Source organism: Blennius ocellaris (genome assembly GCF_963422515.1).
Source record: "Blennius ocellaris genome assembly, contig: SCAFFOLD_144, whole genome shotgun sequence".
Taxonomy (NCBI): Eukaryota; Metazoa; Chordata; class Actinopteri; order Blenniiformes; family Blenniidae; genus Blennius; species Blennius ocellaris.
This window is the reverse complement of record NW_027661891.1, coordinates 66429-82330: the sequence shown is the minus strand read 5'-3', so window position 1 is coordinate 82330 and position 15902 is coordinate 66429. Positions and strand designations below refer to the sequence as shown.

Here is a 15902-nt window from a genome sequence, read left to right as displayed (position 1 = left end):
CTCTGGCTCCAGACTAACACACTTCGTGGAAGGAAGGATGAGAACAATCCCCTCTGAACAGCCGCTCCCTGCCTCCCTCCCTCCGCTGTGCAGCACCGCCCCCTGCTGGCCGGAGGAGGAACAGCCGCTCCCGGCCTCCCTCCCTCCGCTGTGCAGCACCGCCCCCTGCTGGCCGGAGGAGGAACAGCCGCTCCCTCCCTCCGCTGTGCAGCACCGCCCCCTGCTGGCCGGGTTTGGACCTTCAGTGAACAACGAGTCTCCTGAGATGAGAGAAAACAACACTGTTGTTGTTTTCTTTAGTCCTGTTCTGCAGCTCAGGTAAACAATAACACGTGTTGAGAGTCTTCTGGTGTGTGTGTCTGTGTGTGTGTGTGTGTGTTGTGTGTGTGTGTGTGTGTGTGTGTGTGTGTGTGTGTGGAGAGAGAGAGAGAGAGAGAGAGAGAGAAAGTGAGAGAGAGAGAGAGAGAGAGAGAGAGAGAGAGACAGAGAGAGACAGAGAGAGAGAGAGAGAGAGAGACAGAGAGAGAGAGAGAGAGAGAGAGAGAGAGAGAGAGAGACAGAGAGACAGAGAGAGACAGAGAGAGAGAGAGAGAGAGAGAGACAGAGAGAGAGAGAGAGAGAGAGAGAGAGAGAGAGAGAGCAAGAGAGACAGAGAGAGACAGAGACAGAGAGAGAGACAGAGAGAGAGAGAGAGAGAGAGAGAGAGAGAGAGAGAGAGAGAGAGAGAGAGACAGAGAGAGACAGAGAGAGAGAGAGAGAGAGAGAGACAGAGAGAGAGAGAGAGAGAGAGAGAGAGAGAGAGAGAGAGACAGAGAGACAGAGAGAGACAGAGAGAGAGAGAGAGAGAGAGAGACAGAGAGAGAGAGAGAGAGAGAGAGAGAGAGAGAGAGAGAGACAGAGAGACAGAGAGAGACAGAGACAGAGAGAGAGACAGAGAGAGAGAGAGAGAGAGAGGAGAGAGAGAGAGAGAGAGAGAGAGAGAGGGGGGGGGGGGGGGGGTACCGGGGGCCCCTCACTGCCCCCGGGCCCCAGCTCGGGTAGAAAACGCCCCCTGGCGGATTGACGAACCTAAAAATAAATAAATCCACATTTTGCATGTTTCTTATTTTTCCTCTTGAAAAACCTCAAACCTTTTGTTTGCAGATACAAGAGGGGGGGGGGGGGGGGGGGTGTAGGGAGGGGGGGGGGGGGGGGGTGATGGGGGGGGTCGGTCCTGTTCTGCCGGAGCTCCGCTGGATGTGAGAGGCTGCCCGCCGCCCGGGGGAGCCTCCGCCGCATCCTGTCGCCCGCATCCCGGGCAGAGGAGGTGAGTGCCGGCCGGGGGGAGCAGCGGGGCCGCGGAGCCGAGGACGGAGCGCGGGAGGCGGCGTGGCGGCGGGCCGGAGGAGGAGGAGGAGGAGGAGGAGGAGGAGGAGGAGGAGGAGGCGCGTTAGCTTAGCATGGAGCTCCATCAGCAGCAGGGTGGAGGAACATCTGGATCCTGGACGCTGGAGGCGCATCTGGCCAGAGGAGGATCAACCGCTGCAGCAGATCCATTCTGCAGTTTGACCTTTTATATCAGACATTCGGAGAATTGTTCATCACAATGGATTTAATGACTTCTAGTTCCTTCATTTCTGCTTTAATGCAAAACCACTGAGGAGAATTCAGGTGTTTTATATCGTTTTACTGCGATTTGAGCTGCTGGAAGGGAGAACAGGTGAATTATGGAACCCTGGTTCCTGTTACCACTGTGTGTGTGTGTTGTGTGTGTGTGTGTGTGTGTGTGTGTGTGTGTGTGTGTGTGTGTGTGTGTGTGTGTGTGTGTGTGTGTGTGTGTGTGTGTGTGTGTGTGTGTGTGTGTGTGTGTGTGTGTGTGTGTGTGTGCAAAGCTGCCTTCACTGTATCTCTATGCAGCTCAGGTGTGGTGAGGCCGGGGGGGAACCTCATAGAGACAAGTCCACAGGGACGAGTCCACGGTGACGAGTTCATAGAGACAAGTCCATAGTGACAAGTTCATAGAGACGAGTTCATGGTGACGAGTCCATAGTGACGAGTCCATACAGATGAGTCAATAGAGACGAGTCCATAGTGACGAGTCCATAGTGACGAGTCCATAGAGACGAGTTCATGGTGACAAGTCCATAGTGACGAAGTCCATAGAGACGAGTCCACGGGTGACGAGTTCATGGTGACGAGTCCACAGAGACGAGTTCATGGTGACGAGTCCATAGAGACGAGTTCATGGTGACGAGTCCATAGTGACGAGTTCATGGTGACGAGTCCATAGTGACGAGTCCATAGTGACGAGTCCATGGTGACGAGTTCATGGTGACGAGTCCATAGAGACGAGTTCATGGTGACGAGTCCATAGTGACGAGTCCATAGAGACGAGTCAATAGAGACGAGTCCATAGTGACGAGTCCATAGAGACGAGTTCATGGTGACGAGTCCATAGTGACGAGTTCTGGTGACGAGTCCATAGTGACGAGTCCATAGTGACGAGTTCATGGTGACGAGTTCATGGTGACGAGTCCACAGAGACGAGTTCATGGTGACGAGTCCATAGAGACGAGTTCAATGGTGACGAGTCCATAGTGACGAGTTCATGGTGACGAGTCCATAGTGACGAGTCCATAGTGACGAGTCCATGGTGACGAGTTCATGGTGACGAGTCCATAGAGACGAGTTCATGGTGACGAGTCCATAGTGACGAGTCCATAGAGACGAGTCAATAGAGACGAGTCCATAGTGACGAGTCCATAGAGACGAGTTCATGGTGACGAGTCCATAGTGACGAGTTCATGGTGACGAGTTCATGGTGACGAGTCCACAGAGACGAGTCCACAGAGACGTCCTCCTCCCTGCAGGCTGTGGAGACAGAAGACGTTCTTCGTCCCCCTCAGTGAAACCATCTTGTCGTCTCCTGTCTCTGCTTGCAGCCGTTGCCGTGGGCGACCCGATGCGTCCGCCCCCCGTCGCCATGCGCTGTTCCTGGAAGTCCGTGGTGCTGCTGGCCTTGGCGTCCGTCGCCATCCAGTACACCGCCGTCCGCACCTTCTGCAGCGACCCCCTCAGCCTGCTGTGCTCCGTGGCCGCCGCCGCGCCCCGCACGCCACGCCGCCAAACTGCAGCCTGAGGCGCCTGCCCCGGGGGCCCCGGGGGGGGCCGGAGGGCGCTGGGGGGCCCCGGGGGGCCCGGACCGCGGCTGCCGTGACGTCCTCGCCGCCGCCACGCCGCCGCCGCCGCCCCCCCCTCCCCCGCCTCCTCCCCCGGCCGGAGGACCCACATCCTCATCCTGGCGACCACGAGGAGCGGCTCCTCCTTCGTGGGTCAGCTCTTCAACCCAGCACCCGGAGGTCAGAGCGCCCCCCCCGCCTGCCGCCGCCGGAGCCACGCCCACAGCCGCTTCCTTGCCTCGTCTGGCCTTCATGTCACTTTCAGTCGTTTTCCAACGCGTCAAATCCACCGCGTCGTTTTTAAAGGTGCTTTTACAGAGAAAGTCCAGCAAATCCAACAGGAAGTAGAGGAGGCGGAGCTAACGGTGGTTCTGCACATGCTCAGTGGAGCCCGTCGGGACAGGGTCTCCTCCCCGGTGACGTCACTGCAGCCCCTACTCTCCTGGACGTGGGGCTTTTATTTTGACAGTCACCGTAATAATCTGACCAGGGCCCGGTTGTTCAAACCGGCTCATCGTTTAACCAGCCGTTAATTACGTTTAACCAGCCGTTAATTACGTTTAACCAGCCGTTAATTACGTTTAACCAGCCGTTAAATACGTTTAACCAGCCGTTAACTACGTTTAACCAGCCGTTAAATACGTTTAAACCAGCCGTTAACTACGTTTAACCAGCCGTTAAATACGTTTAACCAGCCGTTAACTACGTTTAACCAGCCGTTAAATACGTTATAACCAGCCGTTAAATACGTTTAACCAGCCGTTAACTACGTTTAACCAGCCGTTAAATACGTTTAACCAGCCGTTAACTACGTTTAAACCAGCCGTTTAAATACGTTTAAACCAGCCGTTAACTACGTTTAACCAGCCGTTAAATACGTTTAAACCAGTCGTTAAATACGTTTAACCAGCCGTTAACTACGTTTAACCAGCCGTTAACTACGTTTAACCAGCCGTTAAATACGTTTAACCAGTCGTTAACTACGTTTAACCAGTCGTTAAATACGTTTAACCAGCCGTTAACTACGTTTAACCAGCCGTTAAATACGTTTAACCAGCCGTTAACTACGTTTAACCAGCCGTTAACTACGTTTAACCAGCCGTTAACTACGTTTAACCAGCCGTTAACTACGTTTAACCAGCCGTTAAATACGTTTAACCAGCCGTTAATTACGTTTAACCAGCCGTTAACTACGTTTAACCAGCCGTTAACTACGTTTAACCAGCCGTTAACTACGTTTAACCAGCCGTTAAATACGTTTAACCAGCCGTTAATTACGTTTAACCAGCCGTTAACTTTAACAGCAATATTAACTTGTTCAAAACTGGGTTAACACATCCGGAAATCTGTTAACTATTTAACAGAGGTTAGTTAACAGGTTAACTCTGACAACAGCTAGCTAGTTAACAGGTTAACTTTCACCATGGCTAACTAGTTAACAGGTTAACTCTGACAACAGCTAACTAGTTAACCGGTTAACTTTCACCATGGCTAACTAGTTAACAGGTTAACTGTGACCATGGTGTTCACTGGCAGAGCTGCGTTCATGACGCCAGGTCAGAGGAGGAACTGAACTTTGATAGAATCATAATCAATATATATTTGATATAATCAATATTATATATTTGATAGAATCAATATTATATATTTGATATAATCAATATTATATATTTGATAGAATCAATATTATATATTTGATAGAATCAATACTGTGATGAAGAGTTGCTGTTCAGGAGTTAAACTCTCCTCTGTCTCGTCACATGAAGAAAGGAGGCGGGGCTTATTGTTCAACCTTTGGGCATTACGTCGTGAATCTGTCCTGGTAACCATGGTAACCCTGGTGTCGTCACCAGGATTCTACCTGAGGTCCCTCCTGGTAACCATGGTAACCCTGGTGTCGTCACCAGGATTCTACCCGAGGTCCATCCTGGTAACCATGGTAACCATGATGTCGTCACCAGGATTCTACCCGAGGTCCATCCTGGTAACCATGGTAACCATGATGTCGTCACCAGGATTCTACCTGAGGTCTGTCCTGGTAACCATGGTAACCATGATGTCGTCACTAGGATTCTGCCTGAGGTCCGTCCTGGTAACCATGGTAACCATGATGTCATCACTAGGATTCTGCCTGAGGTCCATCCTGGTAACCATGGTAACCATGATGTTGTCACCAGGATTCTACCTGAGGTCCGTCCTGGTAACCATGGTAACCATGGTGACCCTGGTGTGGTCACCAGGATTGTACCTGAGGTCCGTCCTGGTAACCATGGTAACCCTGGTGTGGTCACCAGGACGTCCAGTGATTGGCGGTGTGGTTGTGGTGCAGGTGTTCTACCTGTTCGAGCCGCTGTACCACGTCCAGCTGGCCTTGCTGCCCCGCCTGGGGCAGAGCCGGAACCCTGCGGAGAGGCGGGTGATGATGGGGGCGGCCCGGGACCTGCTGGGGTCCCTGTTCCACTGCGGCCTGGGCAGCCTGGAGCCCTACATCCAGCCCCGCCCCGCGCGCCACGCCACCGACAAGCTGTTCCGACGAGGCGCCAGTAAGAACCCCCCCCCCCCCCCCCCCACCAGCACCCTGCAGTACACTGACCCCCCCACCACAACTGACCCCCCACCATCACTACCACCCCCCTGCACTACACTGACCCCCCCACCACCTGCACCCTGCACTACACTGACCCCCCCACCACCACCACTGACCCCCCCACCACCCTGCACTACACTGACCCCCCCCACCACCAGCACCCTGCAGTGCACTGACCCCCCCACTGCACTGACCCCCCAGTACACTGACCCCCCCACTACACTGACCCCCCCATCACTGACCCCCCCCACCACCACCACCACCTGCACCCTGCAGTACACTGACCCCCCCACCACGACTGACCCCCCCCACCATCACTACCACCACCCTGCACTACACTGACCCCCCCACCACCTGCACCCTGCACTACACTGACCCCCCCACCACCACTGACCCCCCCACCACCCTGCAGTACACTGACCCCCCCCCGCTGTGTGCAGGCCGCTCCCTGTGCTCCCCCCCGGTGTGCGAGGCTCCGCTGGAGGCCAAGGAGCAGAGCCTGGTCCTGGCGGACGAGGGCGAGTGCGTGCGGCGCTGCGGCCGCCTCAACGTGTCGGTGGCGGCCGCCGCCTGCCGCGACCAACGACACGTCGCCATCAAGACGGTTCGAATCCCGCAAGTCAGTGACCTCAGAGCCCTGCTGGAAGACCCCGCCCTCAACCTGAAGGTCCACTGCTCTCTGTGAAGGGGTGAATGTGACTGTGTGAACGTGACTGTGTGAATGTGACTGTGTGAACGTGACTGTGTGAATGTGTGACTGTGACTCTGTGAAAGTGACTGTGTGAACGTGACTGTGTGAATGTGACTGTGTGAATGTGAATGTATGAATGTGTGACTGTGTGAATGTGAATGTGAAGGTGTGAATGTGACTGTGTGAATGTGAATGTGAATGTGAATGTGAATGTGAATGTGTGACTGTGTGAATGTGAATGTATGAATGTGAGACTGTGTGAATGTGACTGTGTGAATGTGACTAGGTGAATGTGACTGAGTGAATGTGACTGTGTGAATGTGACTGTGTGAATGTGAATGTATGAATGTGAGACTGTGTGAATGTGACTGTGTGAATGTGACTAGGTGAATGTGACTGAGTGAATGTGACTGTGTGAATGTGAATGTGAAGGTGTGACTGTGTGAATGTGACTGTGTGACTGTGTGAATGTGAATGTGAATGTGTGAATGTGACTGTGACTGTGTCCCAGGTGGTCCAGCTGGTGCGGGACCCCCGGGGGATCCTGGCGTCCCGCATGGAGACGTTCCGGGACTCGTACCGTCTGTGGCGTCTGTGGCGGGCGACGGGCCGGCGGCCCCCCAACCTGGACCCGGGCCAGATCGGCTCCGTGTGCCAGGACTTCCTGCGCTCCGTGGCCACGGGCCTCGCCGCGCCGCCCTGGCTCCGGGGACGCTACCTGCTGCTGAGGTGAGGCACTTCCTCTGCCCTTCACAGTAAAACCACCTCCGTCACGCCACAACGTCTCCATGGAAACGCAACGCGTCGCCTTGGTGACGCCAGAGTTTTTCTCCCTTTTTGAGCCGAGACACACTTTTGTCTTAGTCAAACTCCGGAGCCTCTATTAACTATAGAAAGTCTTTCTCATCACTTTTCCTATATATAAGAACCTATACGAGGATATATGCACATATATGAAACGTATAAGCAGTTTATATGCACATATATGCCACATATAGGCAAAATTAAGGTGCATATATGTGAATATACAGGCCATATAGTCTCCTGTACTGCTTATTTATGTCCACACATATATATATATATATATATATATAGCCTATATCTCACTTTGGCAACGGTCATACATTATCAAGGCGATAACTAAGAACTAACTAAAAAACAATTATGCAAGAAGAACATATAGGTACATATAAGCACACATATATACGTGCATATATACCTATATAGGTGCCTGTATGCACGTATATGTGTACATATATGTGCATTTATGTACATATAATATAGGAAAACGGCCAACTTTATATATGTCACATATCTTAGAACCTCTATGTTTCTATAGGTTGTTTCCATGTGGGTTCTCAACAGTACTTTGATACAAGATGGTAGCAGGAGGTGGAGATGAACCACACTGACGTCTGTCACTTTACATTTCACCTGCAAAGTTCTGTGCTGCCCTCTAGTGGTGAAGAGTATTTATACATGATTACTCTGCAACACACTGCCCTCTAGTGGTGAAGAGTATTTATACATGATGACTCTGCAACACACTGTCGCTGTGAGAGCAAAGGTTTTTTTGAAAATAATGTGAAATGTGATGATTTCCCGCGGCTCAGCTGACGTTCTGGAGGAAACTCCAGTGAGCCGCGGCTCAGAGGGTGAAAAACTCTGGTTTACACAACAACACTGAAACACAACTTTTTCAAAACGGCTCCCAGGGCGGAACTGTTGGAAAAAGCCACTTTTCTAAACACGGTATAAATACCGCGGAAGCACACCTCGACTATGCTAACTAGCAGCTACTAAACTAGCAGTCGTGCACATGCTCAGTAGAGCCAATCAGAGCAGAGAGTTGTCCAGCTGCTCCCCCTGGTGGCCGCTCAGCAAACTGCTGACTTCAGTGTGACGCAGAACATTTCACATGGCAAAGTTGAGATTTGACCTGAACCGTTGCCGTCTGGTCTGGTCTGGTTCCCTCCTGGTCCAGGTATGAAGACCTGGCCCGGTCCCCCCTCCAGAAGGCCCGGGAGCTGTACGGCTTCCTGGACCTGGTCCTGCCCCCCGCCGTGGAGGCCTGGATCACCAACAACACCCGCGGCGGCGGCGGCGACCCGGCGTCCCGCCAGAAGTTCACCACGGCGCGGGACTCGGCCGCCAACGCCGAGAACTGGAGGCTGAAGCTGTCCTGGGACATGGTGGTCTACACCCAGACCGCCTGCCAGCCCGTCCTGGGCCTGCTGGGCTACAAGGCCACGTTCCACCCCCGGGAACTGAGGAACCTCTCGCACTCGCTGGTGGAGGACAGGACGTTCCGCCCCGCGTTCTAGAGGGCCTCAGGGGTGGACTGCAGGGGGCGGACCTGGAGGGCGGACCTGTAGAAACACCTGTAGAAACACCTGGAGGGCGGACCTGGAGGGCGGACCTGGAGGGCGTACCTGGAGAAACACCTGGAGGGCGGACCTGGAGAAACACCTGGAGGGCGCACCTGTAGGGGGCGTACCTGTAGAAACACCTGTAGAAACACCTGGAGGGCGTACCTGGAGGGCGTACCTGTAGGGGGTGTACCTGTAGAAACACCTGTAGAAACACCTGGAGGGCGTACCTGTAGGGGGTGTACCTGTAGAAACATCTGGAGGGCGTACCTGGAGGGAATACCTGTAGAAACACCTGTAGAAACACTTGTAGAAACACTTGTAGAAACACCTGTAGGGCGTACCTGGAGGGGGTGTACCTGTAGAAACATCTGGAGGGCGTACCTGGAGGGGGTGTACCTGTAGAAACATCTGTAGAAACACTTGTAGAAACACCTGTAGGGCGTACCTGTAGGGGGTGTACCTGTAGGGGGTGTACCTGTAGGGCGTACCTGTAGGGCGTACCTGTAGGGCGTACCTGTAGAAACACCTGGAGGACAAACCTGGTCGACGACAATCAGCTGGTTAACGTTTTTTTTTTTAGTCAGTCACTTTCAGTAGAGTGAGAGGCTGGTGAGTGAGTGACCAGGTGAGTGAGTGACCAGGTGAGTGAGTGACCAGGTGAGTGAGTGAGTGAGTGAGTGAGTGAGTGGCCAGTTGAGTTTTGACCACAGGAAGTAGCCTCAGAATGTAACGGTGTGTTAATGATTCAAACAGCAGTAAAGAAAGACGTGTTTCTAGAAGCAGAGACGTGTTTCTAGAAGTAGAGACGTGTTTCTAGAAGTAGAGACGTGTTTGTAGAAATAGAAACGTGTTTCTAGAAATAGAAACGTGTTTCTAGAAGTAGAGACGTGTTTCTAGAAGTAGAGACGTGTTTCTAGAAATAGAAACATGTTTCTAGAAATAGAAACATGTTTCTAGAAGTAGAGACGTGTTTCTAGAAGTAGAAATCAGGTCTAAAGAGAAACAGCAGCTCATCACATGACAGCTTTTATTTATCATATCTGACCTGAAGACATGATTCTCTGCTGGGTCCCACTGGAGGAACCTGCAGAACCAGGCTCAGAGGAGAACCTGCAGAACCAGGCTCAGAGGAGAACCTGCAGAACCAGACTTGTCGTCTGGGGGCGGAGTCTTGTCCTTTGGGGGCGGGGTCTTGTCGTTAGGGGCGGGGTCTTGTCCTTTGGGGGCGGAGTCTCGTCGTTAGGGGCGGAGTTGTGTCCTTTGGGGCGGGGTCTTGTCGTTAGGGGCGGAGTCTTGTCCTTTGGGGGCGGGGTCTCGTCGCTAGGGGACGATTGTTGGACCAGCTGAGAATCACGGACTTCTGGAACTTCCAGTTACGAGGATGGAAGAAGAAGGTTTGCAGTGGAGCAGAAGGTGAGTGAATGTGAAGAGGAAGGACTGAGAACAGCTGATCTGAGAACAGCTGATCAAAGGTTCCTTCAAACTGCAAGGAGGCAAAACAGGAAGTGTCGACGGCGTTTACTTCCTGTGGGCTGCGACTCGCTGACACAGCGGGACAAGCTCGTTTTGCAGACGTTAGATTGTGTTTCAGTGTTCGTGTTGTGACTGTGGAGCCGCAGCTGTAGTGTCTATCTAGCTATTGATTGATTGATTGATTGATCCATGGTGGGCGGAGCCAACAACTACCTCAGTTCCCTGCAGCTCTTCAGCCTCGGTAGAGGATCCATGAACTGAAGTGTACATAGATATTTCTCTGTATTTTCGTTGCACAATAGATTATCTTTCAAAGGGACTTTGTGGCTTTCAGGCAGCAATGTTGACATTTACATGAAAGATTCCGTAGTTTGTTCGTCAAAATAAAACGTCGTCGCAGGAGAAACAGTCACTTTTTAAGCTAGTTCAGTTTGAAATAAGCTAAAACGAGGAGTTTTGGAGGAAATCAAATAATTCCGTGTGGAGAGATGTTGGTTTAGCAGACGTGTGATAAATCTGCTATAAATAACAAATAAACATGTAATAAAGCCGATAATGTGAAATATCTGAACCAACGTCGTCACAGTTTGCCAATAATTTCAGAATAAACTGCAACGTAACGTCTCAATGGAGATGATGACCAAAGTGTAGTTCGGGTACGCCCCCTTGAGGTGAGGCAGAGGACTGCCTGCCTCACTTTATTGTGGCGATCAGCAGGAAGGATTGTCTCACATTAAAGACCTGCTGGAGGACAACTTCCTGTTGTTGATATGCTGAGGAGCAGGAAGGTCATGTGACCAGGTTGTATTGATCACAGTCAGACATGAGCCCCCCCTGCCCCCCCTACACCCCCCCCCCCCCCCCCGACCACACCTCACTGCCTTCTTCTGACTATTTTAAAACACTTGAAACTGGACCTCCTGATGCTTCGTATGAAAACGAGCCTGTAAAGAAACAAACAGCTTCTTCTTTGTCCTCAAACTTCAGACGGACGTTTCCTTGACGCTCCTTCTTTCCGTGTCGTAAACAGTTTTGTGAGGTTCCATGTTCTCCGCTCCAGAAACGCTTCTTGTGAAGAAAATAAAATCAAAACTGAGAAAACGTGAGGATTAATAAATGCTTTGGACGTGTTTGCTGTTTGTGGTCGTCTCTCCGGCGGAGCCTCAGCTCAACGGCAGCATTGGGGATTTGGACTCTCGTCTCGGGGCTTTTTGGGTCTTTGAATGTTTGCGGGTTCAAATCCCACTTTGGAAATGAGCTCAGGTGAGGGCGAGACAGCAGATCTTCTTTGATCTCGTCAGTGTGACAACAGATCTGCTTTGATCTCGACAGTGTGACAGCAGACACTTCTTTGATCTCGTCAGTGTAACAGAGGGTCCGACGTAACGTTTATTCATCGTTTTTAATTATTGGAACTAATAATTAAATAAAATGACTTCATGACGCCTTCAGGGTCGACTCAGTAAAATACTATTAAGGTCAATAAAATGACTTCATGAAATGTTTTAATGTCTCAAATGAAACATTAAAAATGAGAAAAGTAACTCGTCTAAATAAAGTAGATAAACAACAAACAAAGCCAGTGTGATTCTTTCCCTGAACGTCCAGATCTCATGACTTATCAGTCAGATTTTAATCATGTTTATATTTAAAGTCTCCGTCGGGTCAGAAAGCAGCTTCCGACACGTAAACCAGCTCCTGAACAATTACTGTGTCAAATAAATTAATATATCTTATGTTTTTGTGTCAGATCCACTTAACAATCCTTCCAAATGTGTTTAATATACTTTGAATTCCAATCCTTCAAACCAATGAGGCTAAAAGTCTTTCATGTTAAATATTAAACAAATACAGAATAAAAAAAAACTATTGGATTCAAATCAATATTTAAATTTAGAGAAATGAGACCACATTGATTTTCTCCTTGTGATTTTGGGCTCCAGCTGGACTTCCTGAATGAGATTTCCCAGAATCCTTCCTGGTTCATCTCATGCAGACCAGCGATACTAGAACTTCCTCCAGGTTTCACCAGAATACGGCTTCTCACCTGCGTGACTTCTCTTAGATCAACAAAGAAAACTTGTGACTGAAACTAAATAATCTGAAGCATCAGTTGAGTTTGAGATGAATTTAATAGAATTTTAATCTTTGCGTCCGTGAGGCTGAGCCGACGACAGAGCAGCTCAACTCTTCAACATCTGGAATGACAGAGTCTCACCAGGAACACGTCTCTGTGCTGCTAATGCTAATGCTAATGCTAATGCTGATGCTAATGCTGAGGGCCCTCAGCGCCCCCTGTAGGTGGTGTAGGAGAAGAGACTCATCAGCAGAGGGAGGTGGAGGTTCTGCTGCGGCTCCGTGACGTCGAACACGAGCTGGAAGGAGGAAGGAGGAAGGAGGAAGGAGGAAGCAGGAAGGAGGAAGCAGGAAGAAGGAAACAGGAAGGAGGAAGCATGAGGAGGAGGAGGAAGCAGGAAGAAGGAAACAGGAAAGAGAAAGCATGAGGAGGAGGAGGAAGCAGGAAGGAGGAAGCAGGAAGAAGGAAACAGGAAGGAGAAAGCATGAGGAGGAGGAGGAAGGAGGAAGGAGGAAGCAGGAAGAAGGAAGGAGGAAGCAGGAAGAAGGAAACAGGAAGGAGGAAGCATGAGGAGGAGGAGGAAGCAGGAAGGAGGAAGCAGGAAGCAGGAAAAAAGACCTTTAGTTTAAACTTTAGCTAGAAGTACCAGTTGTCCCTGGTCTGTCCCTGGTCTGTCCCTGGCCTGTCCCTGGTCTGTCCCTGGTCTGTCCCTGGTCTGTCTCTGGTCTGTCCCTGGTCTGTCCCTGGTCTGTCCCTGGTCTGTCCCTGGCGATCTCACCGTTTTATTAATAATATTACACAATGATCAATCAATCGTGAGCTTCTGGCCAGAAAGTGTCATGAAGCTCCACTGAAGGTGAATTTATGAAAACTTCACAGCTGCAGAAGCTGTGATGTCACACCTCCAGAAACGAGCTGTGATGTCACACCTTCAGAAACGAGCTGTGATGTCACACCTCCAGAAACGAGCTGTGATGTCACACCTTCAGAAACGAGCTGTGATGTCACACCTTCAGAAACGAGCTGTGATGTCACACCTCCAGAAACGAGCTGTGATGTCACACCTTCAGAAACGAGCTGTGATGTCACACCTCCAGAAACGAGCTGTGATGTCACACCTTCAGAAACGAGCTGTGATGTCACACCTTCAGAAACGAGCTGTGATGTCACACCTCCAGCAACTAGCTGTGATGTCACACCTTCAGAAACGAGCTGTGATGTCACACCTTCAGAAACGAGCTGTGATGTCACACCTTCAGAAACGAGCTGTGATGTCACACCTTCAGAAACGAGCTGTGATGTCACACCTCCAGAAACGAGCTGTGATGTCACACCTTCAGAAACGAGCTGTGATGTCACACCTTCAGAAACGAGCTGTGATGTCACACCTCCAGCAACTAGCTGTGATGTCACACCTCCAGAAACGAGCTGTGATGTCACACCTTCAGAAACGAGCTGTGATGTCACACCTTCAGAAACGAGCTGTGATGTCACACCTTCAGAAACGAGCTGTGATGTCACACCTCCAGCAACGAGCTGTGATGTCACACCTTCAGAAACGAGCTGTGATGTCACACCTTCAGAAACGAGCTGTGATGTCACACCTTCAGAAACGAGCTGTGATGTCACACCTCCAGCAACTAGCTAACTATAGTGACCAACCAGGCTGTAGAACTAGTCCAGGTGGTTCTGGTCTCACCTCCACGTAGGGGTAGAAGGCGGTCTGGCCCCGGGCCTCCCAGTAGGACCCGGTCTCGAAGCGCAGCTTGTACATGCCGGCGCCGAAGGCGTCCCTGGTGACCAGGGCGCCGCAGCGGCCGTCGGCGTCCGTGCTCCTGGAAACCATGGAGACGTCACATGACCCGAGATCATCACGGCACCGAGGAACCAGTGAAGGAACCAGTGAAGGAACCAGTGAAGGTCTGAGACGTACCCGACGCCCAGCAGGGTCCAGACCATCAGCTGGGGGTCCAGGCGGTGCAGGCTCAGGTCCAGCCGGGCTGCCGGGACGCCGTCCGCAGTGTTCAGCACCTGGCTGGTGAGAGGGCCCGGCTCTGCTGCCGCCATGGTCAGCGGTTCACCTGGTCGCTGGTTCACCTGGTCGCTGGTTCACCTGGTCGCCTGGTCAGCGGTTCACCTGGTCGCTGGTTCACCTGGTCGCTGGTTCACCTGGTCAGCGGTTCACCTGGTCGCTGGTTCACCTGGTTGCTGGTTCACCTGGTCGCCGGTTCACCTGGTCAGCGGTTCACCTGGTCACTGGTTCACCTGGTCACTGGTTCACCTGGTTGCTGATTCACCTGGCCGCTGGTTCACCTGGTTGCTGGTTCACCTGGCCGCTGGTTCACCTGGTCACTGGTTCACCTGGTCACTGGTTCACCTGGTCACTGGATGAGGAATCAGACACGATGAATCTGAGTGGATTTACTGATTAATTCTCCCGAAGAGGAGGTGGAGGAGGAGGGGGTGGAGGTGAGGTGAGCTGAGGTGAGGTGGGGGAGGTGAGGTGGAGGTGAGGTGAGGTGAGGAGAGGTGAGGTAGAGGTGAGGAGAGGTGGAGGTGAGGTGAGGTAGAGGTGAGGTGAGGAGAGGTGGAGGAGAGGTGAGGTGGAGGTGAGGTGGAGGTGAGGAGAGGTGAGGTAGAGGTAGAGGTGAGGTGAGGTGAGGTGAGGTGGAGGTGAGGTGAGGAGAGGTGAGGTGAGGTGAGGTGGAGGTGAGGTGAGGTGAGGTGAGGTGAGGTGAGGTGAGGTGAGGTAGAGGTGAGGTGGAGGTGAGGTAGAGGTGAGGTGGAGGTGAGGAGAGGTGAGGTGAGGTGAGGTGAGGTGAGGAGAGGTGAGGTAGAGGTGAGGTGGAGGTGAGGTGAGGTGAGGTGGAGGTGAGGTGAGGTGAGGTGAGGTGAGAGGTGGAGGTGAGGTGAGGTGAGGAGAGGTGAGGTAGAGGTGAGGTGGAGGTGAGGTGGAGGTGAGGAGAGGTGAGGTGAGGTGAGGTGAGGTGAGGTAAGGTGAGGTGAGGTGAGGTGAGGAGAGGAGAGGAGAGGAGAGGAGAGGTGAGGTGAGGTGAGGTGAGGTGAGGTGAGGTGAGGTGAGGTGAGGTGAGGTAGAGGAGAGGAGAGGAGAGGTGGAGGTGAGGTAGAGGAGAGGAGAGGTGGAGGTGAGGTGAGGTGAGGTGAGGGAAAGGTGAGGTCACTACATCAGATTAGAATCAGATTATCTGCTTGTGTTTCTTCAGAATTCTTCTGTTTCACTGGAAACATTATTGTTCTTCTATGTCGACGAACTTCAACCCGACTTCACAGGTCGTAGATCACCGTCATCAGAACAAACAGAACATCAGGAGCAGATTAGACTGAACCAGCAACCTGAACCAGTCACCTGGTTGTTGAACCAGTCACCTGGTTGTTGAACCAGTCACCTGGTTGTCCCTCAGTCCAGCTGGACCCAGAAGAGCTTCTCTTCTCACAGGAAGATTTAATCTGAAGTCGTTCTGCAGCTCGTTTCCTGCAACAGCAGCGTCTCTGCTCCGTTCAGAAGCGAGACACGACTTGGTAG

General features: G+C 51.8%; 2 protein-coding genes across 2 annotated transcripts; one reads left to right on the top strand and one right to left on the bottom strand.

The window, feature by feature from the left end:
* Positions 1-2962: 2962 nt before the first annotated feature.
* chst1 (carbohydrate (keratan sulfate Gal-6) sulfotransferase 1) lies at positions 2963-8760 on the top strand (the record flags this gene model as incomplete). Its single annotated transcript, XM_080522183.1, is given in 8 exon segments — positions 2963-3068; positions 3071-3206; positions 3208-3325; positions 3327-3338; positions 5488-5701; positions 6186-6412; positions 6948-7165; positions 8421-8760. Coding segments are annotated over 8 exon segments (1371 nt in total).
* A 3788-nt stretch (positions 8761-12548) lies between these two features.
* On the bottom strand, positions 12549-14425 carry LOC308148684 (5-hydroxyisourate hydrolase-like; the record flags this gene model as incomplete). The annotated part of the gene is made up of 3 exons (XM_080522182.1): positions 12549-12656; positions 14058-14193; positions 14292-14425. 3 exons carry the CDS (start codon positions 14423-14425, stop codon positions 12567-12569), a joined length of 360 nt encoding a protein of 119 aa, XP_080378308.1. The 3' UTR covers positions 12549-12566.
* Positions 14426-15902: the final 1477 nt, after the last annotated feature.